Source organism: Eretmochelys imbricata, chromosome 7, assembly GCF_965152235.1.
Source record: "Eretmochelys imbricata isolate rEreImb1 chromosome 7, rEreImb1.hap1, whole genome shotgun sequence".
Classification (NCBI taxonomy): Eukaryota; Metazoa; Chordata; order Testudines; family Cheloniidae; genus Eretmochelys; species Eretmochelys imbricata.
In genome coordinates, this window is record NC_135578.1 from 26,435,490 (window position 1) to 26,462,955 (window position 27,466).

General features: G+C 38.3%; 1 protein-coding gene across 1 annotated transcript in view; it reads left to right on the forward strand.

The window, feature by feature from the left end:
* ERC2 (ELKS/RAB6-interacting/CAST family member 2) overlaps nt 1-27,466 on the forward strand; it is a 658,083-nt gene that overhangs the window by 402,961 nt on the left and 227,656 nt on the right. The window contains exons 15-17 of the mRNA XM_077822546.1: nt 5,099-5,239; nt 7,193-7,333; nt 20,148-20,341. Coding sequence (XP_077678672.1) covers nt 5,099-5,239; nt 7,193-7,333; nt 20,148-20,341 — 476 coding nt within the window. The remainder of the gene's footprint in view (nt 1-5,098; nt 5,240-7,192; nt 7,334-20,147; nt 20,342-27,466) is intronic.

A 27,466-nucleotide genomic window follows, 5' to 3' on the forward strand; every position in this document is an offset into this window, starting at 1 on the left:
GTAGTGTTTAACTCTTTAATATAGATGTACACTTATCCAAGGGGATAAAGGTGATTTTCTCTGACAAGTAAATGCAGGATGTAAAATGAGAGAAGAACACTGAATTTCAGGCTCTTTAAAAAATTGCTCTTCAGAAGTGCAGTAGCAAATAATATCTGTTCTGTATCAATGTTCTTATTACAAGAACATCAAACTTAGTGCTGATTATTTTCCTATGTCAAAAAGTTCCCAAATGTATGTACTAAAAGTCCCGCAAGTGAAGCCTTACTATATAGTTAAAAAAGCCTTCACTTGAACGTTAAAAACTCACAACCTTATTAAACATTAGTTTTGTGCTAATACATACAGTTAAATTACAGAGCATTCAATATAATGTACGTTTTTGCTTTGAAGGATTGATGAAACAGGAAGCGCGATAGCCTGATGTACCATATTGTATAACAGAAGGAAACAGTTAAACTTCTTGGAGAAGCACAAATATTTTCAGTACTAATAAAACAGGTCTATAATGATCTCTACTGAAACATAGCACATATTTTACATGTACAGATCAAGCAGGAGACATGACTGAGTTCTCAGTTTATCCATTATTAAACATCCAATTTTGATACCTGACGCAAATAGCTGATAGCTTCCTTATCTTTTCATTTGCAACATTGTTATACAAATAAATGCTAAAAGTGGGTAAATACAGTGGTATTTGCACATTAAACACAAAATTTAGGAAGTGCGAAAGCTATGATTCTCACGGTCATGCAGCTATGCTCACATTGTACATACTGTAAAGCACACATTTAGCATTGTCTGGCTATATCGAAAGAAGGACAGGGGAAGCTTGATATGGTTTAATCAGGCTGCAACTTTATTATTATTAGATGTCTGGGACTTACCTGGCAGATAAAAGTATCTGCCTGAGGGGCTTTCACCAGTTCCCCTCTTTTTCCATCCAGGTCCTCCAGGCAACGCAGTACTGGGATCTTACCATCCCCCACTCAAATGAGGGTTAATGTGGGCTACAAGAAAGGGGAATTGACTCCCTAGTGTACCAGTCATAGGAGCCCTGAAACCTTCCCCCCCCCCATTATGCTCCTTTAACAATCCCTCCTTTTTAAGTCCTTTACCAAGCAATTGATCAGGTCACTGTATACCTTTCCTATGGAGTACCTGCACTGGACATTCTATTAATTTAGACTTTTCAGTTTAATTTCCTGAGATTTTTGAAAAAGGAAAAAAAATATTTTTCCTGGTCTCTATCATCTGCCTGCTTTTCTCCTGTTTAACCGTTACAGGTTTACCTAACCTCCAACTCTATCTAGGTCCACTGCAGCATGAAGATTATCTCCCCCTTGGCCATTCATGTCTGAAAAGCTTTTTAGACAGTTTGATTTGGGAAGGGGACATAGTCGAGAGTCAGGGTGTCTTCTGAGCTAGGTGAATGGGTAAATTTTTCTTCTCACATTTGGAGATCTGCAAGTTCCACTTCCAGGTGTTTCTCATGAGCATGAGGGATCTTCAGGAGAGCCATCTCCTCCTGACTTCCAAACGTTTCCCTTAATCACAAGACCATAGAACAATATTCTTCGCACAATTAAAATAATGAAAATATTTATTTCAATTCAAAAGACCCCATTAAATGAATATTATTTTAAAAACCCAGTAAATACATATAATGTGCCCTTTAAACTGCAGGAAAGTGATAAATCCTGAAGAGGTTTTATGCAAGAAACACATAAGAATGACGATACTGGGTTAGACCAATGGTCCATCTAGCCCAGTATCCTGTCTTCCAACAGTGGCCAGTGCCAGATGCTTCAAAGGGAATGAACGGAACAGGGCAGTCATCAGCTGATCTATCTCCTGGAATCCAGTACCAGCATCTGGCATTCAGAGGCTTAGGGACACCAAGCGCATGAGGTTGCATCCCTGACCATTTTAGCTAATAGCCATTGATGGACCTATCCTCTATGAACTTATAGTTTTGGTCTTCACAACATCCCCTGGCAATGAGTTCCACAGGCTGACTGTGCATTGTATGAAGAAGTACTTCCTTTTGTTTGTTTAAACCTGCTGCCTACCAATGTCATTGAGTGACCCCTGGTTCTTGTGTAATGTGTAGGAAAAAGTGCTGTTTACCCCTTCACATTCTTTGTGATTTTATAGACCTCTATCATTATCTTCCTTTAGTCTTTTCTTTTCCATGCTGAACAGTCCCAGTCTTTTTGATCTCTCTTCATATGGAATCTACTTCATCTCCTTAATAATTTATGTCGCCCTTCTCTGTACCTTTTCCATCTCCAATATATCTTTTTTGAGATGGGGTGACCAGAACTGTATGCAATATTCAAGGTATGGGTGTACCATGGATTTATGTAGTGGCATTATATTTACTGTCTTATTATCTATCCCTTTCCTAATGGTTCCTAACATTCTGTTAGTTTTTTTGATTGTCACTGCACATTGAGTGGATATTTTCAGATAACTGTACACAGTGACTCCACAATCTCTTTCTTGAGTGGTAGCAGCTAATTCAGACCCCCATTATTTTGTGCCTATATAGTTGGGACTGTGTTTTCCAATATGCGTTACTTTGCAATTATCAGCTTTGAATTTCATCTGCCATTTTGTTGCCCAGTCACCCAGTTTAGTGAGATCCCTTTCTAACTCTTCACTGTCAGCTTTGGACTTAACTATCTTGAGTAATTTTGTATCATCTGAAAATGTTGCCACCACACTGTTTACCCCTTTTTCCAGATCGTTTATGAATATGTTCAACAGCACTGGTTCCAATACAGATCTCTGAGGGATGCTGCTATTTACCTCTCTCCATTTTGAAAATTGGCCATTTTTCCTACCTTTCGTTTCCTGTCTTTTAATCCGTTACTGATCCATAAGGGAACCTTCCCCCTCATCCCATGACTGTTACTTTGCTTAAGAGCCCTTGGTGAAGGACCTTATCAAAGGCTTTCTGAAAGTCCAAGTACACTATATCCCCTGGATTAACCTTGTCCGGAGGTTTGTTGACCCCTCAAAGAATTCTAATAGATTGGTGAGGCATGATTTCCTTTACAAAAGCTGTGTTGACTCTTTCCCCAAATTGTATTAATCTATGTGTCTGATAATTCTGTTCTTTACTATAGTTTCAACCAGTTTGCCTGGCACTGAAGTTAGGCTTACTGTCCTGTTATTGCCAAGATGATGTCTGGAGCTCTTTTTAGAAAAAAAATGGCATCACATTAGCTATCCTCCATGTGTCTGGTTAGTAGTTCCTCAATTTCACATTTGAGTTCCTTCCGATCTCTTGGATGAATACCATCCGGTCCTGGTGACTTGTTGCTGTTTAATTTATCAGTTTGTTCCCAAACCTCCTCTATTGACACCTACATCTTTTGTTATCACCAAAGGGTTTTGTGCTTAAGTAAAGTTGGAGCCATGGAAGCTGAAAAGACTGGTGAGGCTTGGAAAAGCCCTCCCTGTCTGCTGGAAACACTACTCATGCTCCACTTTTCCCACTACTCAGTTCCAACACCCTCTCTCATGCTGGGAAGCAAATAGGCAGACAATACATGATGGCCACTGAAGACAGTGGTGGGGAAAGAACACATGGCAGATATTTGGGGAAAGTGAGGGAAAGCAACTAGTGACTGTGGTACAGAAGCTGGGGAATGCAAGACTCTGCCTTTTTGGAGGAAAGGGACTTTTTTGATGCTTCATAGAGTGGGCTAAGGAAGGGGAACGTCTTCATTGGAGGAAGGAGAGTAAAGAGGAGAGGAGGAAGGAAGGGCTGCTGCAGGGGTGGGAGCTGAACTTGTTAGGCTCACACTCCTCACTTTATTCTCATTCTATGTGTCTTAAAGGTTGAAGTTATGCCTTTTACAGATTTCTGTTGTAGTTCGGGGGGATAGGAAGGGAACAGTTTTGGAGGGCCTCTAAGCCTCTAAGAAGGATTATACTGAATGTCTAGAGAGGACAGTTAAATAACTAAATATTCTTAATAATAAATTTCAGTATAAGTTCTGTAAATGAATGAATGCTTCCCCCCCCTTACACGATAGCTAAGCTTTTTACAAATAAAGTGAGCTGATGAATAAAACATTACATGTATTACAGTATAACAAGCTATGCATAGAGCAAATTAACATGAGAGAAAGAGAATGTATGTTATTCTGACTATTAGACTTTCACTAGCCATGGTCATATGTTGCTATGCAGCAGTATTTTAAGAGTTGGTACTGCTTTTATAATAGAGATTTCATGTATCAGTATAAAAAGAACTTAAAAAGAAACAATCAAGAGCACTAAAATGGCACACCAAAAGAATCAGAAAAGATGGATTATGCCATCCATTTTCCTGCCAGTGTAGTAGTATTTCAGGTTTAACTTTCCCGAGTGATATGGCTTCCATCACATTCCATGGGAGACTTATCCCATAATCTAATAAATCAATAAACAATCAAAATAAAGGTACCTTTTTCTCTGTCTCATTCAATATTTTTCTTAGTTGCCTCAAAATGTAATACCTGTGAATATAGCTTTACCGATAACTGGCAGATTGTTGCTTGCATTCTAAATTACCAGACAATTGTTAACTAAACTTTAGAACTCTCATGAAGACTGTATTGCAACCAGCATAGAACTTTAATAAGAAATAAGTAAGTAAGTAATAAAAATAAGTAAATAATAAGTAATAAGAAAATTCAAACTGAATACAGTAGAAAACGTGGTTTTGTCATTTTGACCATTCATTCATAATTTATGGATTAACAACAAAGCAGGTGCATTGTCCAAATATGTTCTCTAAATATTTTTAAAGTATATGTATTTTGCATTAATATCAAATTTTGTTGAACTTTGTCTGGGATGGTACCATAATTCAGCATTTGGGGCTGATCCAATGCCCATTGAAGCCAGTGGAAGTATTTCTATTGTCTTCAGTAAGTGTTGGATGGAGCCTCCTCTTATTTCCCTTATCTCGAAAATTAAGGTGATATATGTGCTTCCAAAGATCAATTTTCACAGTGCAACTTAATACAAAGAGGGTTTTTGTTTTCTGAATTGATGTACCATACCTTACATTTTTATTACTCTTTCTTATTGTTAGGAGAGAATAATAGAGCGCTTGAAGGAGCAGAGGGAACGGGATGACCGAGAAAGACTGGAAGAAATAGAATCCTTCAAAAAGGAAAACAAAGACTTGAAGGAGAAAGTTAATGCTTTACAAGCTGAACTAACAGAGAAGGAGGTCAGCCTTTGCAGTAAAATTAAAAATCTTTATTGTTCTGATCTTTCTAACAAGTTTCACTGATATAAACAAGTTAATTAGAGACACTATCCAATTGCTTAAACTAGCAGTTCTCAAACTGTGGGTCGGGACCCCAAAGTGGGTCATGACCATGTTTTAATGAGGTTGCCAGGGCTGGTATTATACTTGCTGGGGCCTGGGGCTGAAGCCGAAGCCTGAGTCTCACTGCTCAGAGCTCAAGCTGAAGCCCAAGGGCTTCAGGCCTAGGTGGCGGGGCTCAGGTGACAGCAGCCCATCCACCCAGGGCTGAAGCCCTCAAGCTTCAGTTTCAGGCCTGCTCCAAGGCAGTGGGGCTCAGGCTTTGGCTTTAGCCCCCCCACCTGGGGCAGCGGGGCTCAGGCTTCCGTCCCCCTTCCTGGGGTCATGTAGTAATTTTTGTTGTGCGATGCGGGTTGCGGTGCAATGAAGTTTGAGAAACCTGGTTTAAGCTATTGGTTTTCAACTATTTTTAGAAACTTACTCCTAAAGCAGTATATTTCTTTCCCTTATTTCTTCTTTGTTTATATTCCTTTCCTTTCCTTTACATATGTTTGACACGGCTTTAGTATTCCACTGCTGGTCCTATTTTCAGTTTTTATTTGAACTAATGGGCTTAGCAGGAGCATGACCTTCCGAGAGTAAGGTCCACAAGTATTTGATTCAGTCAGACTGATTATTGATAAGGGGTTTTACTTGGTGAGTCCCTGGTCTGGTTGATTCTCTACTAAAGTTTTGGTGTGCCATTGCATACCACTGCTCTGTGCTCACTTCATTAGATTCTTATAAACTATGTGATAATATTAAATCCTATTCATGTCATGCTGCAAGATACTTCTTGGTTTTTCTCCTCTTGAATACTTCTACTGTAGAGTCTGAGTACCCTTTAAAGTAAAGATATTAAGTGAGAATTTATAAGTAATTAAAGTTGTGATGAATTAATGGAAAATGTTTTCTCTATTCAAATCCATCTTCGGGTGGTTTTTTTTTTTTTTTAAATCCACCACCAGCTTGATTATGATGATTTTAATAAAAGCCTGCTGCCATTTTTGCAGGGGCTACAAGAAATGATGGTGAGAAGTCCACGGGTTGTGGGTCACTTGCAGGATTATCTGTATTTATCTCACTTAATCAATTCCCTGCTATTGGGGCGGGGTCAGGAGTGGGCGGCAGGCGCAGGGGTCTCGCGTCTTGGTGAATCCCAGTCCCTCCGCTTCTGTGCCTGTCTCCTGAGAGCTGTAATACTTTGGTCTAATTTCATTGTTTGAGTTTACTGTGTGGGTGCTAGGCAGGTGTTAGTGGCCTGTGATATACAGGAGGTCAGACTAGATGACCCAGTGGTCCCTTCTGGGGCTCAACCTCTATGATTCTAATTTATTTTAAAGCTTCTTAAGCTATTATAAGTAAAACAGACAAAATTAACAATAGAAGTTGATAATATTTTAAGTACAGATGAATATGTAGAATACTGAGGTGTGCAGCTACCACCACCACCCTTCTATCATAGGGTAACTGGCAAAAGTAAAATCTGTTAAACTAAATATAAAGGAGAACACTGATCAGTGTAAAATATAGAATCGACTATTTTCTAATTCTCAAGGATTACATTTAAAATACAGGTGAATCATCCATTTCCCCAATGAAATTACCCTCTATTCTTTCAGCAGAGGGAACATGGCATATTCAAAAACAAGTAATTTTTTCATAAACATTCAACTTTTTGTTAACCTTCTAAAAATTACCTAATAATATTGTACTATGCTGTAAATACCCATCCCCATGTCTGCACACATGTACTATGTAAACAAAGTTTTTGACTGAAAACATAGCTGATAACGATAATTTACGCTCTTCGTGGCTAGGATCAATGCAATTTCTAACACCATCTCTTTCCTCTTTTTTTGGATAATTTTTCAGTCTAATTTAATTGACCTCAAAGAACATGCATCATCATTGGCATCAACAGGGCTGAAAAGAGACTCCAAATTAAAGTCTTTAGAAATAGCCATAGAACAAAAGAAAGAAGAATGTAGTAAGTTGGAAGCACAGCTGAAAAAGGTAAGTGCCTTCTAAGAAAATTCTTATTGTGAAATGGACTAAACTCTTCACTTCTCTAGTATATAACTGGCAATGAAGCAAGAGGTCCATTTTAAAATCTGGCAGTCTTCTGCTATCTGCTGATACTAGCATCAAACAATGTTGACTTTTTCTTAAGAAGCATGTATAAAAGCTGTCTGTGAGCCTGAAAAATTATCTTAAGTTTCCTGTCTAAGGGGTACTTGGAAAAAAAACTGGTGAAAATACTGGGGTGGGCGGGGAGTTATAGAAACCAGCCGTTACTATGTGTACGAATATAAACTACTCTTTCTAGTGAAAAATGTCTAGGTCTTATATTGAAATTCTCCTTAATTTTATTTATTTAATTAATTTAAATTTGAGGTAGTTAAAGAAAATAGTGTTTAATATATCACAGTTGGCATTATTTATATCCACCAAGAAGTAGAAGCAAACATTTAAAGACAAATATTTTAGAAATACAATACTTATTGAATAATTATATGTAGATTACTGCATTACAATACTAACTGATCTCCAAATTTTCACATTTTCTTTCATCTGTTTATTTGACTTTTTGCTGTGTCATTTGGTAGTGTCTGCACTCATTGTTTGAACACCAAACTCATGACATACTAAGTGGGTTTAAGCATCATATTTTCTTTCTGCAACTATTAAATAAGCCAGTGAGAAGTGTAGATAAAACTTTAAACCCCCAAAATACTTTGGACGTGGATTTATATGCTTATGTGATCTAGAAGAGGTTGATTATTTTAGCTTGAATATTGACATTTTTAGGTCCAGATTATCATACCCTTCCTCATGTGGAATAGTTAGCCTCATTGATTTCAGTTGGACTACCTGTGGAGTAAGGTATTACTCAAGCATGAGCAAGGCTTTCAGAATTTGATTCTTATATTTTTACCTAAAATTTTGATTTTATTACGTACTTCTAGAGTAGGTATATGTGCTGTAATGTATACTTTAGAAGAGCACACTCAAAATATTATGATCTGATATGAATTTTACATGTATAAAACACACTATATATACAGTTGTTGCGATGACCGTCTAGGGGTCACCAAATGAAATTAATAGGCAGTAGGTTTAAAACAAACAAAAGGAAGTATTTCTTCACGCAATACACAGTCTACTTGCAGAACTCTTTGCCAGAGGATGTTGTGAAGGGCAAGATTATAACAGGGTTCAAAAAAGAACTTGATAAATTCCTGGAGGATAGGTCCATCAATGGCTATTAGCTAGGATGGGCAGGGATGGTGTCCCTAGGCTCTGTCTGCCAGAAGCTGTGAATGGGTAATGGGATGGATCACTTGACGATTACCTCTTCTGTTCATTCCTCTGAAACACCCGGCTTTGGCCATTGTTGGAGGACAGGATACTGAGCTAGATGGACATTTGGTCTGACCCATTATGGCCGTTCGTATTTTTGATGAGAGGAGGGCATCTTTTCAAATAAACTTGCATGCAGAGAGCTTTTAACAAAATCTTAAATTCTTGTAAATATTTGATAGGTTATCAATGCCATTTGCACTAGACTTAAAATACCTACATAAAGCATGTAGCCAGAGATCATTTTTATTTTATTAAAAGAAATATAAATATTATTTACTTAAGGTGTGAAGAATCTTTATTTGCATTATAGTTCAGATCAGGTGATGAGCATGGTAAGATAATTATAATTTAAATATTATTACCTCTATGGTTAACTTTCATATTTCATGTTGTTGCTTTTAGCGGTATTAGTTCAAATGAATTCACATGTTCAAAATATTTTTTCAGTGGCCTTATTTTTGAGAGGTTTTTTGTAATAAATAGTTCTTTAGAATGCTAAAGCACCCGTCATCTTAAAAAAAATTGAAATCTGCTTGAAATAGTTGAAATTCTAAGTCAACATCTATGAATGTATATATCAACACATCATTTAGTAATGGAAAAATAAGCAGTTATAAAAGTCTGTAAGTGTCTGGGCCTCCTTTCAAATAAAAAGGAAGTATGGTCCTTATGAATAAAATACAAAGGGTTACCAAATGAAAGTTGAAAACATAATTGTTTGATTATACCATAAATACAACATGAATTCCCAATGGGAACTGGCCCAAGATTTGTAGGAGATTTGGTATTTCCACAATAACATGCAGATTCAACATTGTTGGATGTGTTTAGGAGAATAGAAACACTAGCTGTTAATGACAATGGACTGCAAACAGTAATTTTTAATTTTACATTTACTTAAGTAAAAGCTTTAATTTCAGCTAAACCTAAAAATATCCTGTGATAAAAGTAACTCGCTCTCCAGAAATTGAAACCTACCTTCAGTCGCTGATTTTATCCCTTAACAAACTAACTGAAACAGAAGTCAGTTTTGGGAGGATTTTAGAATTTTGTTGAATGGAGATGGGAGGGAGCGTATACATTTCTTCATTCTTATACACAGTGTACAAATCTGCATGTCCCATATGGATGCTCACTGTATCAATGAACACTCAACACTGCAGAGGTGAGAGATGTGGCACTTCATTGGACATAATTTGAAAAGTAACTCCAAATATGTATCCATTCGTTTTAAAAAATATTAACAACTTGCATATCATTTATCATTCTTAAAAAATAAATAAATCAGAGTGGCGGTACTGTTAGTAAACTTGCTCAGCGTTAGCTATGATTCTTTAGTTGTATCAATTTTTATTCCTAAACATTGATTTAATCCAGAACATATTTGCAACAGTGAATAGTTCTGAGAAGTCATAGTCCTAAGCATGCCCCGAAGAAGTGTTTATGGGATACAACGCCTAATCAAACTTGTGACGAGGAACAGTTTTGCCTTGGAATTTTGTTCCTCTCCTTTTTCAATTATTTTTTAAATTCCTCCTTTTTTTGATGATATCTATCTATCTATCAAATATTTATATTCCTCCTTTATCTATATATGTCTATATACATCTCTATATATCTCTCTATATATAAAATTTTGTTTCTCCAAGATCTTTTTCCCAGGGTTTGACTATAACTATTTCTCAGTATTATATACTTGACACTATACAATACTTGTATTTCTGGGGGAGAAAATATGCAGACTCAGAAAGAATATATTCAGAAGTAAAACAAAAATCCTGAGGCAGACTTGAAATATTTGATTACAAGAAACTGAACTGCAGCCCCATTATTAATTGAAATAGCATATGTGTTTAAAAACCAATAAATAGGAGAGCATTCAAAAAGAATAATTGCTCCTGTGTTCATATTGTATTTTACTGTACACCAAAATTGTTTAAAACCATGAGCATGCTTATTAAGCCTTTTGTTACAAGGATTATGATTTGGAATTGATGGGAACAAAATGAGTGGAGAGCTCCCAACACTTTTGTGCCAAAACTCTACAGGCATTTTTTTTTTACTTATTTTCCTTTGCTAATTATGATGGAACAGCAGGAATTACCTCATAGGTAGTTAATTATTTTTTATGTTGCTTTCCTGAATCTTATTATCCACTTTAGAATTTCCTTCTTTTGTTGTTTATCATGGATTTTAAATTTCCATGCTTACTGACATACTTGCTGTCGCTAAACTACTGTTTGCCAAGCTGTACTGTTCAAAAGTCATATTGAATCAAAAATTCAGGCTTGTGTTGATACAAAATAAAAACCATAAATTTAGTGATAAAGTCTAATTAATCTTTTATTATTACTGTCTTTGAAACTTTTGTGATAAATTGCAGCCTTGGCTAAAAGCGCTTCTAGTGATTCATTGCTTGAGACTAGCACTTAATGTATCATCAAAAGTGGACACCTTTCTTTATTTCATGGGTTATTTAACTTGAGAAAGGGAAAGTAACACAAACCTTAAATTTTTTACTCCAGCTATTCTTTTTTAGAAGCCAAAGTCAACATTTATGTTTCCCCAGTGCCTCTCGCTTTCACCGAGGAATGTTTAGAAACTTAAATTTCTACTTTTTATGACAAGTTCTTCTGTGCAAATGCACTGGATTTGTTGAGCTAACACTGTTTTCCTGGATCTTTCCTTCTTTTCCTGTCTATGCTTCACTCCTTCCCAACTTTGCAATGTAGCAAGCTGAACAGTTGTTCAATCAGATGTACAATCCAGTAAGTCCTTTCTGAAAGTGCCCGCTGTAACATATGAAAGCATGAGGATCCATTGACCTGACACTGTGTTGTGTTCTTCCGCTATGGAGCTTTGCAAAAACTTTTTTGATGATCACCTGTTTTAGTTATGTCAAAATAAATGAGCTTTGTGGACTTCAAGGCCATTTCTTTTGAATATGATATGTATTAACTGGTAATTGGATTAATATAACATCCTCCGAAGTTCAAATGTCATTGCCTTCAGGTCCTCAACTTCTCTATTATATATATTTTTTAAAAGCATGCAGAAGATAGTTTTTTGTTTTATTTTATTTTACTGCTATGCTCATCGAATACTTTACTGGATCCTTCAAATTCAAAATAATATGCAGTGATTTATTTATAATATCTCAATTGATAATATCAGTAATAATACCTAGTAAATGTCTGTTCAGCATATTTTTGTAAAGTTGCAGTATGATCACATTAGTTCAGAAGGCAAAAGATCAGTTTTTCAGTAAAAGAATGTGCATGTTCAGTATTTATACATTTAAAAAACATATTTTTGCCAAGAAAAGGCTGAAAATATAGAATGATGAAAACAAATTGCAATGTTGTTCTATAATTTAAACAAGAAAATGTAATAATACTTTTGTTTGTTTGGGATTATTCTTTGATGCCTTCTTTAATATAGTTTCTTAAGCAATTTTATTTTGTCTCTATTGTATTCATTTTTCAATTTGAGGAAGAACAAACACATTCTTATCTGTAGAAGATTTTCTGGCTGGTACAAACTAACTCTAAAAATATGCTGTGAGCATCACAGGGCAGAAATAAAGATGTAACTGGATTGTGATAACATAGCAATTTATGACTTGCGGATTACATAGTAATTCTAAATATAATTACCATGTAATTCCAATCAGAAGGTGTGATAGAACTTGATTTTATAGGGTTCTATAAAAATATGGTATTATACACTTGGGGTGACACTGGTCCCACTGAAGTCAATGGGTTTTTTTTTCATTAACTTCAGTGGGCCAGGATTTCATCCTTAGGGTCCGTTGTTCTGTTGCTGATGCTGAGTATTTCTACTGATGTAATGGAAATTTCATGTGTATAAATGGGGGAATAGATCCCATAGAATCTACCATATTTACTTCTTGAAAATCATGTAATTGCATTTGAAATTCACTCATAATTTGTTCATAGAGAACATAAAAGCTAATAATATACCCACTTTCTCATCCAACATACTGTGGTGATCAAATGGTTTGTACTCTTGTACAATGGCATTGTTTCCTTATATTAGTTTGGGTCATATACATGATTGTTTCATAGGTAGACGACATACTTTCATGCACATCCTCCGCACTCTTATTGTGCACACCTTTTGTTTATTGCTGACTCCTCGGTTACCTTTTCTCTTGCTCTATGTAGACCACTCCCTTCATTACTTCAGTTTTAATCGCATTGCTGTAGTGATTGCTATTTGTTGACCATTAAACTTTTTGCATATAGTATCCCAAATCTTATCAATTTTAACTTTTTGCATACTTCTTTTTTACAAGAACTATGTCTCAGCGGTTCAAAACCACTGGATGGAAAATCTTTTATATTAAATTAATGTAGCAGGTAGTTACATCTTATCCTCAATGCACATTTTCTTTAGTTATTTTTCCCTCTGTGTTTATTTTTGACAATGTGAGAATAATATTTTTTCAGACTGATCTAAAGACTTGTTCTTTAGACTACATGATTGCCATTAACAGAAAGCTAGCCAAATGTGTGTTTCCATATATGAGATAAATGACTTTATATAAAGTGGATGGCAAAATACAGTCCTGTTGAACTCCAATCTTCATTTTAAACCTTTCTGGCATTTAACAATCAATTTTTAAGTAAGCCTTTGTTCCCTCATACTGCCTGTTCCTTTTTCAGTAGAATGATAAACCTTTGTTAGTCCACAGAGTACTATCAACTCTGGTTTCAGAGTAGCAGCCGTGTTAGTCTGTATCCGCAAAAAGAAAAGGAGTACTTGTGGCACCTTAGAGACTAACCAATTTATTTGAGCATGAGCTTTCGTGAGCTACAGCTCACTTCATCAGATGTATATCGTGGAAACTGCAGCAGACTTTATATATACACAGAGAATATGAAACAATACCTCCTCCCACCCCACTGTCCTGCTGGTAATAGCTTATCTAAAGTAATCGTCAGGTTAGGCCATTTCCAGCACAAATCCAGGTTTTCTCACCCTCCACCCCCCCACACAAATTCACTCTCCTGCTGGTGATAGCCCATCCAAAGTGACAACTCTTTACACAATGTGCATGATAATGAAGTTAGGCCATTTCCTGCACAAATCCAGGTTCTCTCACTCCCTCACCCCCCTCCAAAAACCACCCCCATACACACACAGACTCACTCTCCTGCTGGTAATAGCTCGTCCAAACTGACCACTCTCCAAGTTTAAATCCAAGTTAAACCAGAACATCTGGGGGGAGGGGGGGGAGGAAAAAACAAGAGGAAGTAGCCTATTTCCTCTTGTTTTTTCCTCCCCCCCCTCCCCCCAGATGTTCTGGTTTAACTTGGATTTAAACTTGGAGAGTGGTCAGTTTGGACGAGCTATTACCAGCAGGAGAGTGAGTCTGTGTGTGTATGGGGGTGGTTTTTGGAGGGGGGTGAGGGAGTGAGAGAACCTGGATTTGTGCAGGAAATGGCCTAACTTCATTATCATGCACATTGTGTAAAGAGTTGTCACTTTGGATGGGCTATCACCAGCAGGAGAGTGAATTTGTGTGGGGGGGTGGAGGGTGAGAAAACCTGGATTTGTGCTGGAAATGGCCTAACCTGACGATTACTTTAGATAAGCTATTACCAGCAGGACAGTGGGGTGGGAGGAGGTATTGTTTCATATTCTCTGTGTATATATAAAGTCTGCTGCAGTTTCCACGATATACATCTGATGAAGTGAGCTGTAGCTCACGAAAGCTCATGCTCAAATAAATTGGTTAGTCTCTAAGGTGCCACAAGTACTCCTTTTCTTTTTGCGAATACAGACTAACACGGCTGTTACTCTGAAACTTAGTCTCTAAGGTGCCCCAAGTACGCCTTTTCTTTTTGCGGATACAGACTAACACGGCTACTACTCTGAAACTCTTATCACTGAAGCTACATTTTAAAAATGCACAGAACAAACAGATTACTCTGTTTCACACTTCTAGGTTTTTTGGGTAGCAAAGTGGAAAAATATAAAAGGGGCCCAAATCCTGGTCACCTTGTTCATGAGAATATTCAAAATGAATTTAGAGGGACTACTTGTCTGAATAATGTGAACGGAATTTGGGCCTTTTGTGTGTAGATGTGAACACGGTTTAAATTATACAATCATGCCCTGTGCTAGTAAATAATGGTTAGAAAACAGTTGTATGGTTGTTATTTTTTTGTAATATGGTATTACAATTTATTTGATCGTTTCTAGTCCTTCAAGCTGCTTCTGAATATTGAGGACTTGATTCTGCAAATACTGAGCAGAAACAATGAAAGATCAAAAACCAAAGCAAACTTTAGTTCTAAATTGCTTAGCTCAGTCCCAGGAATTAGCTTAAAAATAACTTAAATTTAAAGACATTTTAAAATTTAAGAGGAGAACAGATTATTTAATTTATTATTGAACCAGATAAAATTTGAAGGATCTTAGAAAGTATTTTTTGCATGTACATTTCTGCTGTTTCATTTAATTATTATTTTTGGTCAAGCTCTAATTTGATATTTTTGGCTAGTTTAAATTAAGGTATACTATTCCAATGCATACATCTGATACAGAAAAACGAATGCAGGATGTGTGCATAATATATAATAAATTCATTAATTTTATATGTCTTTATCACACTTTAATATTTCTGTAGACAATTTGGTAATTATATAGAAAAAATATTTTGCCTCTACTTGTGGAATGCAAAATAAAAACCAGGGTTGAAAATATGAAATGCTTTTTAGAATCAGAGAAGTTCAAACATTAGGGTGACAGTCTCTTCATTGGCATGTATTGGGGATTGCAAAAAATAATAATGTATTTTCCAAAACGAAATACAGCATAGTATCAATTCAATAATTGTATGCAAGTAGTATATTTTCTTTAAAATGCAACATCCCAATTAATAATTGGAATAAGAAGTGTGTATTTATATTTAACTTTTATTACTGAGAAACTGTTGTTAGATGGTTACAGTACTATTCAAATTAAAAATAGTATCAAGCCCCTAAAGTTAACAAACAAGCTAAAGGCATTTATATTTAATATGTAACTGGTGAATATTAATAAGAAAATTTTGTCTTGTAAAGAACTGTTCAGATGGAACGCAATGTTTAGCAAGTAGTTAGCACAGGGGTGGCCAAACTTACTGGCCTTCCGAGCCACATACGACAATCTTCAGAAGTTCGAGAGCCAGAGGTTGGGGCTTCAGCGCTGCTCCTGCTGAAGCCCTGAGCCCTGGCAGGTGCTCCCCGCAGGGCTGAAGCCCCAAGACCCCCCTCTCCGCTGGGCAGAAGCCCCTACCACATCACCCTGCTGCAAGGCAAAGGTCCTGAGCATCCTCCCACCCAGTCTGGTAGGTGAAGAATGGGGGTGGGGGGGTGGCCACCATGAGCCACACTTTAAAGGTAAAAGAGCCACGTGTGGCTCACAAGCCACAGTTTGGCAACCCTAAGTTAGCACATTTAACTGTGAAACCGAGAGTGTCTTTCCCAGACCTGAGGAAGAGATCTGCATGGCTTGAAAGCTTGTGTCTCTCACCAACAGAAGTTGGTTCAATAAAAGATACTACCTCACCCACCTTGTCTCTCTATTTGTCCCCAATGCGAGAGAATTGAATAACTTAGTTGTGAACTTAGTCCATGTCTATACGTACTACTCTGCTGCAGCGCAGCTGTACTGGTACAGCTGTGCAGCTGTAGCACGTCTGGTGAAGATGCTCTATGCTGACAGGAGAGAGTTCTCTCACTGGAATAAAAACACCCCACCTCCGCAAGTGCCATAAATTATGTTGGTGGGAGGTCTCCCATTGACATAGCGCTGTGCACATGAGTGCTTATGTCGGTGTAATTTAGTCCCTCAGTGGGGCGGAATATTCACACTCCTGAGCGACATAAATTTTGCCGACATAGGCTGTAGCGTAGACATAGCCTCACTCTCTATTTACAACCAATCAGTCTGTCCTTTGCAAATTTTGAATAACACCAGAAAACTTTTCTGTTTCAAAGATGTTTTATGATATTGCTCCAACAGCCCTCCATATATTTAGAACCTTTCCTTTTTTCCTTCCATTTAGTAGTGTGCATGGGTTTGATCCCGCATTCCTTCTGCAAAACAACCCTTATTCTCCCAATTCGTCCCAATCTATTGAATGGGTAATCCCATTCAAGTAGGGACAACCTAATAATGGTTTCAAATACTGGGCCCAGTATTTAATTTCCTAATGTTTTTAGATTAGAATGTTTTTATCCTGGTATTTGCATTGTGCTTTTATATTATTTCAATTGTTATGCATCTCTGTGAAGCATCTTCAGAGCCTTGGTAGGGTGGGGTAAGTAATTTATCAGTTCTGGGCTTACTCGAGTTTTATAGGCACTGTTTCGTGCTTGGAGTGGTGTGGAGATGCATTGCTCCAGGGGGAACGTATCCAGGAGGAATTGTGCCTTTGGAAGGCGGAATTCCTCATGGAATTTGCCAGTATGTAGGGGAATATACCTTCAACTATACCTTTTTGTGAGTGAAGCGTATTTCTGCATGCATGCCCAGCTAGCTCTGGTGCCTCTGCTGTGTGGAATCCTGGCTCTGCTTTCACCATTCCCCTTTTGAAGTGTCTTGAATACTGGGCAGGCTAGGCATAGTTCTTTTGTTGGGGGAATAATTGGGCTTTTATTGTTCCTGGCTACTGAACAGGAGTGCAAAGGGGAATAGAGAGTCTCCTGGTGCCATTTACTTCCCCTTCCTGGAGCCGCCGGGAATTATTATTGTTCACATGAAAAGTCTTCCAAGTGATTTCATTTTACACAACTAATTTTAACACGAAAAATTGAAAACATGACTGTTTTGCCTTCAACATCCAGTATATGTATATAACGCTCTTCACAGTTACAATAATATAAAGCAGCATCAAACGTGTACAATTTTAATTTAAAGTTGGCATGCAAACTAACGTTAATTAAAGCATCCATAATGATTAAAGAGACTATTTCTGTAAAGCAGTGTGGTGAAGTGGGTATGGTGTGTGTCTGGGCTTCAGGGAATTTGGGTTTTCTTTGGTGGGTGCAAAGCCGAGGTGGGGAGTCCCGGCGGTGCTTACCTGGGGCAGCTCCCAGGAAGCATCCGGCAGGTCCCTCTGGCTCCTAGGGGTGGGGTAGCATAGCTACAGGGGGAGCAGCCACTCTCTCCACTGATCACATCAAAAAGTAACGCCTTAGGCACAGACTCCGTGGGTGCTCCGGGCTGGAGCACCCACGGGAAAAATTTGGTTGGTGCAGAGCACCCACCGGCAGCTCCCTGCCCCGCGCCCGGCCCCAGCTCACCTCCACTCTGTCTCCTCCCCTGAATGCGCCGACCTGCTCTGTTTCTCGGCCTCCCCCTCCTCCCGGCTTCCCGCAAATCAGCTGTTCGGGCGGGAAGTTGGGGCGGGCTGAGAAGCAAGCGGTGGCTTCGCGCTCAGGCCCAGGGAGGCAGAGGTGAGCTGGGGTGGGGGGACGCGAGGAGGGCCACCCGTGCCATAGCAGGTAACCCGGGGGGCACGCAGGGGAACTGCTCCCCACCCCAGCTTACCTCCGCCACCCTGGGCCTGAGCATGTAGCCGCCACCTACTTCTCAGCTCTCCCAGGCTTCCTGTGTGAACAGCTGATTCACGGGAAGCCAGGGGGTGGAGAAGCAGAGTGGGGTGGTGCATTCAGGGGTGGAGGCGGAGCGGAGGTGAGCTGGGGCTGGGCGCGGGGTGGGGAGCTGCCGGTGGGTGCTCTGCACCAACCAAATTTTCCCTGTGGGTTCTCCAGCCCTGGAGCACTCATGGAGTCGGCACCCTGGCAGGTCCCTCTGGCTCTTAAGGGCGGGGTGGGCACCCAATACGGTGGCACACGAGACCCTCCTGCCTCCGGTTCTGGGGGCAGTCAGGGGGGGATGGGGCGGGGATCCCGGGTGGGGGTAGGGGATCAAGGAACGTGGGGAGGTTGGATGGGGCAGGAGTCCCGGGGGGAGGGCAACGACTCCCTCGTGGGGTGAGGAGGGAACCGGTTGTTAAGATTTTGGCAGCTCATCACTGACTGTAGCTAATCTGCGCCGCGGTGTGATATTTATCAACTTTGTGGATTTCTGAAGGATAAAAAATATTTTATTGGTAAATGTGCCACAAGAACAATATAGTTGAAATACTCTGAGTACCAGACCCTGCAATGAGCTCAGTGTAGGGAGATCCCGGCATCTGTGTGAAGCTTGTACCCTAAGAATGTAATATTGTCTATAGGGGCAGGTTGGAGTAACAAGAAAAACAAATATAGTGAGCTTCTTATGTCACTTCCTTGTTCTTTTCACAATTAGATCTCCTGTGTGAATAGAAATCCCCAAGTAGAAAAATAGAATTTGAAAGCATCATTATTTCCTTATTATCCTCATGCTTAAATTATGTTACATGCAGAAACAAAATATTTTTGTTCTTCAGTAATTTAATTTATTGTTTTCCTCCTTTAAATACAAAACTTTAAAAAAAAATATATATTAAAAAATTTCTACTAAATCATTGCAAAGAATGTCAACCTTCTAACCGTAGTAGTTCGTGGTACTGATCTTTTTTTCAAAACATGCATGTTTCATTTTGACCAGCAGTTGTTTCATTGCTTGCTTGCCTTGTTTATTCCCTGAAATTAAAAATAAAACAAATCAACATCTGCTCTGTTTAGTAAGATAGCAGGAAGACCTACTGTTCTAATTAATTTTTGTAAATTTTTTGTACATTTTCTCTGAATTTTCTATGTTTAATGTGCACTGTGGTTAAACTACTTGTTTTTTTCCTGCCTGCTCTTTGAAGATGCCAATTAGGAATAATGGGAAACAAGGGGTAGGCTAAGCATTGCAATGCATTGTTGTTTCCATCTGTCTGTGATTATTTCAGCCAACAGTTTAAAACACTTTTATACCCAATCCTGCTCCCATTGAAGTTAATGGGGCTTTCCCATTAGTTCTGGTGGGAGTAGGACAGGACTCCACACTGTTGTTGTTGTTTTCATTGTGTTCTTTCTTGTCTGTGAAATTGCCACCCACCCATGCATGTGTTTGCCAGGTATATTTATTTGTGCCATGTTCACCAATGGGCTTGTTCCTCTGATGTTTCAGGTTAAGTATTAACAGTAGAAAAAAAGGCTTTGGGTTAAAACTGTCAGCTGAAAGCATTCTTCTAGTTTTACCTTTAAAAACAGCACTGATTCCTTCCTTTAAATTGTTACTATCTATTATTTTTTCTTCATGATGCAGTTTTGTGAATACAAACCTCTGATTATAGAAAGAATGCAGACAGATTTTCATTTCTCTTTGCTGTGCCTCTATGGAAATACGTTTCCAACTGACAAAAATACCCATAATCCTTTTTTCATGCAGACTTGAACTCTGAGGCTGCAGAAGTAGCGCCACCAAACTATCTAAATGATTGTTGTTGTTTTTTAACTTAACACTAAAGGCTCATGAAGCTGAAGAAGAAGCTCGACTGAACCCAGAATTTGCAGACAGAATGAAACAGCTTGACAAAGAGGCATCTTACTACAGAGAAGAATGTGGTAAAGCTCAAGCTGAGGTTGACAGACTTCTAGAAATCCTCAAGGAAGTAGAGAATGAGAAGAATGACAAAGATAAGAAAATTGCTGAGCTAGAAAGGTAATTTTTGTATTATTTGCTTTATACTGAATGGCCTTTTTATTAAGTGATCTCCATTGTGGAAAGACCTAAAATAACAGAAAAAGTCAATTCACATTACTTCACGAGTTGTACCTAAGAAACAAGTGTATGTGCTGGCTTTGAAGCAGATTTGGAATCTCCTCCTTTTGGCTAGAAAAGGCTTGGTAGTCTACATATCAAAGAGTATATATATAGGGAAACTCCCACACAGTTTACATAGTAACATCCCTGTCTGCAAAACCTGGGTGAGATATTGCATTGTGGGAGTAATTATGCTTTTTTACTGATACTGTATTAGTATTAGGTGAACCCAAATAAGAACCATTCCAGACGTTTGTCCTTGCCTGGAACAGCATGTACAGTATACCGCTGAGAAATTCTGGAAAGATGTGGTAAATCTTCTTAGTCTGTTCCTTAACTCTAGCTTTGGGTATTTTTCTGGGGTACCTCACATTCTTCTGTTGGCAGGTATCCTTTGAAGGTTGGCAAGTATCCTTTCTTCTTAAATGTGGGGAAGTTGTTCAGCCTTTCCCTAATGGAGGGAGAGATGCTATCGGAACCACTAATCTTGTTCCTTTCAAAGTGAACAGTACTGTAAAGCTCCTCCTGCAGATTGTGCCCCAGGTTGTACTATATATGTGAAGTTCTTGAGTCTGTGAGGTTTTTCCATTCCTATCCCAGAGTAGCCACTCTTATGGGAAGGAAGGAAGGAAGGAAGGAAGCAATGTTGTGTGTTCGGGTGTTTCAAAAGTGTATTCCAGTGGTTGTGTTGTGAGAGGAGAGCCCCAAGGGGCCACATAAATCAAAAGCAAGTTCAGTGGGTCCCAGTATAACTGTTGCTAGATCCTGCCAATCTATCAGCTACTACTGGACAAAGTGGTGCACTGTCCCAGAAGAAAGATCCTGCTACAAAACAGACCCACTAGTTATTTCAATTGTTATTGGAGGGAGAAAGCCAAGATCTGTTTTTTACAGAAGGAGGCTTGTGTGAATTAGAGGTAAAACATCCTTCTTACGTGGTTTGAAACTCAGATGTTCAAAAGTTACTGTAATTATTTATTTACTTTTTGCAGGCACTTGACAAAGATCTGGTTACCAATAATTGCTTGTGGATGGTGTAGAATAAAATGCTTAAGAACAAAATCACGAAAACAACATTCTGTTCACCATATTATTTTACTATACAATATATTTACTATTATTACAATATATAATTGTATGAGTAATTTGCATGTGCCCAGGAGATGTAGGATGGATGATAGGTGAATTTTGTAGATAAATGCATAATAAATACATGTACCTGATGTGCACAATACCCACAAGTTACTGTGACATTTTTGATATACATATATATATATAGAAAATTCTCCTTGCCCAGAGCAGGAATTATAGTAACTGCGGGCCTTAATGTGCTAAGAAGCACTGACATCTGCTGAAGTTAGCAGAAGTTACTGGTGCCAAGCACCTGGTAGGATTGGGCCCCAATTTTCCTTTTAAACCTTCTTGTTTTGGGAAATTTGGCAAAATAAAGATTTAGATTCCCACACTGTAAATAATATGTTTAATAGTTTACTTCCAGCATAGTTAATAAAAGGATATAATCAAATACAGAGACATAAATATAAGAATAGATCATATGGTTTTCTTCATACATATGAATGTGATTTCCTGCATGATATTTTTATTTGATTTATGTGAACCTTAGTCTGAACATGAAGCAGTTTCAGTCATTTACTGACAATTGATTATAGAGCAAATGGCCAGGATTCTAATGAGTAGTGGGTATTTTACATGTTTTGCTTCAATTTCACACAAAGAAATGAATCACATGTATACTGAGTGTGACAAAATTGGTGACGTATTTCTGAGAAACGTTGTGTACAGTCTATTTGAATAGCTGAGTATGACCAGATGGTGGCTATAAAATGTTATAAATTTTAGCCTCTAACTTGCATTGAGATCTGCTAGAATGGCCCCTGGCCCCTGTGTGGAATCCAGTTAATTTCATTGAGACTATTCACATGATTAAAGTCAAGCACATGTATCATGCATCAGAGCTAGAGTACTCAGCACTTCTCAGGATTGAGCCCTAGATATACAATGTACATAAGAAAGTATTCCACAAAGAAGCAGATTAACTATTCCAAAATAAAACACAAATGTTGATTTAGAAATAGATTGTCAGTTCATCTATTTAGAATGTAAGGGCTAGATTATCCCTTGTTTTAGACTGCCGTGTGGGAGAACAAGGAAGCATAAGGATATTCACCTTCCTGCATGTTTATGTGCATTAAGGGGTGGGGAATGTGTGGTGAGCACACCAGGAAAAGTAATCTGCTCTAGGTATAGAGAAACAATGAAGAAGCCTGATTTTCAGAATGTTGGTGCTTAACCTTTTTTAGGAAATCAGGCTCCTTTAATATGACTCAAAGTTTGAGACACTTATAATTCCTAGTCTCTTTTGACAATGTTGTCCCTAATGTCTAAATCTATGTATGGCTGTGCCACCTGGTGGTACACCAGTGAAGGAATTGTGACTCAGAGATTCCCGCTTGCTCCAGAGAGAAGTAAACTACTGCAGTTTTTTACAAGGTGCTGCATACTTCCCCCTTGTGATGGCTCAGCTCTGTTGGCAGGTTATCTGAGGGAAAGCAGAGCCAAGGCTTTACCTACTCTCCACCCATTCCTTGTTGGGGTAAAAAGATGAGTTGCAGCTCTGCAAACTTGCTTCCTCCGACTTGTTCCCTACTCGCCTGTGCAGCTTCCAAAGGGCAAGTTGTCTTCTGTTTAGGGATAGTGACAGCACATGCTCCAGCTACAGGGGCTTGTGTGGGATTTCTTAGGAAAGTGAGTGCTCTGTCCAGGTATGCATTTTGATACATAATCTGTTGAGCTGTATGTGTATTCCTATTCTAACATCTTCCTTGCACTGCAAGGTACTCTTCTTTTAAATTGCCCAGTATCTAATTTTGTTGGCTTGAACTATAAAAGTCATACTTCATAATATTATTAGTTATAGTGTTTTTACCAATATAAAACATCTCCATTTCAGAGTTGTGGAGAAGTTTATAATTAAACCCTTTAATCTGAAATTTAAAAACCGTTGAAATAAGTTTGTATTTTAGAGATTGAAATAAAACTTAACACAGAGAAATCACTTTTTAAACTGTGCAGTTGACTAGTATACTAGAGAACGTCAAATGTTTGAAAGAAAAGATGTCTGATTTAGGACAGAGTCTAAGAAATGTACGTGCTGAATAGCAGACAGGCAGGAATTATTAACAAAACTGAAGGAACTTTTATGCATATGGTAATTCTCTTTGGCTTGAACTTTATATTTCTACTTCAGAAATCACTGCATTTCTGACAGTTTAATCATTTACTTCTAACAAATGCCTATAGTGTATACAATACATCATGTATACTGTAGGTTGGTCTGTATATTAATTACTTTTTGTATACAATAAAAGACTTCTATTTTTCAAATTGGTTATTGTTACAATCTGATAAACCTAAAAGTTTTCTAGCACTCATTGGTAACTTATTGCATTGGTCATGTTTTTTTTTTCTGCTTTATCGGTCTAATACTCATTTTCAATAAAGTGTAAAAGATCTTCTTGTACAAGTATCAATATAACTAACAATAACAATATATACTCTTAATAGTCTTTAATATGCTTTTCCCACAACAATCTTATGTTATCTAACTTTCTATGAGTTCACATCTTGAGTGGTTTGTTAAGGGAATGAGAACTGAGATCTTGTGCTTCCAGAACCTGAGAAATGCAGATATCCTGTTACCAACATCGTGCACCAGGGGCTAAATTATAGATGGGTGGAGTGGTTAAAGAGTTTCTGGCCCTCCAGGGTAACCAAATAGGATCAGGATGTGTTGCAGTGGGGAGCTTACTAAACATGGGAACTTCCTGGTCAGGAAGTTCTTTAGTTACTGCTCCTTAAAGAATGGCTTTTTGTGTATGTCCTCACACTACAGTGTGTGTGGGTGAAAAGCAGTATAGGGAGGCGATCCCTGCTCATGGATGACTCGGTATTTGGGAATTGTAAACAGAGTTCTCTGCAAATGTCTGGACTCCATTTGTTTAAACCTTAATAGAAAGGATGGCTGGAAAAGTTGTGGAAGATCTGGCAAGACACCAAGCTACAGCTGGCAGTAATGTGCAGCTAAAGAGGCAGAATATAAGAGATGCCACAAAATGGGATATTTTGCAATAGCACGCAGGTCATCAAGAATAGTGGAAACTGTCCAAGAGGGATTGTTATCAGATGACAGTGAGTCTATATTTCTAAGGACTATATCCTCAATAGAACAGGCAATATCTTTATACATAAGCATGAATCTAAACAATCAAAAACTTAAATTTAAAATTGTTACTGGAGCAGCAGTCACTGCAGTTCCCAAAAGCTTATAATCAATCCCAGATGAAGATCAGCAAAGATCAAATAAGATTCTACTTGGGGCTAGTAACAATACTTGGATGTTTGTGGGGAGTTCCCTAGGAAATTGTGAAATGACTGAAAGTTCTTTAACAAGTAATTTGTGTCATACTAGGACTAACAACTCCCCTACTAGAGTTTCCAGCAATACAAGGACTATACCTATTACTGAAACTGGAATGCATTAATGGCAGAAAGCAAACCATACAGGACATGTATCCACACATCTTCTCAGGACTAGGAATGTTGTCAAGAGAGTACAAAATAAAATCAGTGTCATCACCAACTCCCTCGGCTCTCTCAGGGTCATAGTGCATCCTTATACCTTTTCCAGGAAAAGTCAAAGAAGAATTAAAGAGAGTGGGGTTATTTACCAGATAGAAGAACTGACTGACTGGTGTGTGAGAATGGGTGTAGTAGTAAAGCTCAATGGCAAATTCTGCATTTATGTGGACTTTACACAACTTTATAAAAAGGTGCACAGAGAAAGACACATGCTTTCTGCAGCTGATCAGGCATTAGCTATGTTATCAGAGGCCAAAGTCTTCTCAAAGTTAGATACTATGACAGACTTCTGGCATATCCCCCTTGCTAAAACATCTGTACCATTAACTACATTCATCACCTGGTTTGGAAGGTACTGTTTCATTCCTCTTCCATTTGGCATATTGTCAGTGCCAGAAACATTTCAAAAAGAGAATCTCTCAGATTGTCAGGTTTTCCTGGCATCCTCTTCCATGCAGATGAGGTGTTGGTATATGTCAGAGATAAAAATGAACATAATGAGTGACTACACACAGTTCTGAGATGCTTTCAAGAAGCCAGACTCACTCTGAATAAGAAATGTGAATCTGGAAAGGAGCAGATAACATTTGTAGGCCACATAATTAGCAAACAGGGAATTCAGCCAGATTCAGACAAACTGAAAGCATTAATTGTCTTACCCAAACCACAAAACATTTCTGGTGTAAAAAGGTTCCTGGGCATGACAGACCATTTTGGGAAATTCTTACCAAATTTATTCATGTAACAAAATTCTTAAGAGATTTCCATAATGGTCACAATTTGCGGATCTGGGTGAACACACAACAAAATGCATTTAATAGAATAAAAGAACTACTGACCTCGCCACCTGTCTTGGCACAATACTCTAAACTACCCATCAACAGTAGCAGTGGATGCATCGTCTTATGGTTTAGGAGCAGAACTCAAACAAAAGCAGCCAGAAGGAGACCGGAGTCTTGTTGCATTTATATCAAGGAGCCTCTCAGAAACTGAACAGTGATATGCTGAAGTGAAAAAGAAAGCTCTAGCAGACACTTACGTCTGTGAACAGCTCAGTGCATATCTGTTTAGCTTGGATTTTAACATAGAAACACACCATAAGCCCTTAGTGGATTCAAAACCACTGGAGGATCTTCCACCTAAGATTCAAAGATTTCAACTACAGCTGATGCAATTTTCTTTAAACATTGATCATGTACTAGGGAAAGCTCTCATAACAGTAGACACTCTACTCTAGAACCCCAATTAAGCAGCCACCAAATGAAAAGGAAAAGAGTTTAGAGAAAGATGTCAAAGTCTACATTGACTTTGTTCTGGCAATGATTCTAGCATCTGTCAGCTGACTTCAGCTAACTAGAGGTGAACAACTAAAGGATGAAACTTACCAGAAATTACTCAACTCTGCCAAAGACGGTGGGCTCAGAGTCAACTTCCAAGAGACCTATTGTTGTGTTGGCAGGAATGAAAGGACCTTCTTGGGGCTGATGGCCTGTTTCTGAAAGGATAGAACAATTTTATCCCTACAGTACTACAAAAAGAAATTCTCTCCAAAATCCATACAGGACACCAAGGAATAAACAAGTGCAGAGCATGAACACAACAGTCTGGGTGGTGACCCAGTCTGAGTGGGCAAATGCAGACTTTTGTAGAGGACTGTGGGGTATGAAACAAGGGGGGAGAAAACCCAATCTCCAGAGCCAATCTCTACAAACTCAGTCTCTACAAAACTACCTGACGGAGCTTGACCGTGGGTAACAACATATTTGCTTTTCTGGAAAGGACACACATTATTGTAGTTGATTACTTTTCTGGGTATATTGACTTGGCTATACTTACTTAGACTTCCTCAGCACAGGACAGCCAGAGACTGAAGTGAATATTTGCAAAACATGGAGTTCCTGAAGTCTCCATATCAAGCAATAGGTGTCAATTTATCCTTGAAATATGCTTACCATTCACACAGGACTTTGATTTTTAATATTGTACTAGTAGTCCACATTTCCTCCAGAGCAACGGTGAGGTGGAGAGAGCAGTGTAGATTTTAAAAAGACATATTAAAAACAATGTACCTATATAAAGCACCCAGGGCCTAGCAGTCAACATCACTTGTGTCTGGTCGATTCCCAGCAAAATGTCTGCTGTGAAGACAACTAAGGATGCCTGTATCTATGCTTAAATCTAAATAGCCCAACCTGAAGGAATTTTGAAAATGGGATTCTGAAATAAAAATTAAGCAGCAACAAAACTTCAGTGATTGGCAGAGAACAAAAGCGTTACCTGAACTGAGACCAAGGAACAAAGGTTGGCTTAAAAGTTCCCAGACATTTGGAACTGTTCAGAACCAGGCAGACACTCCCAGATCCT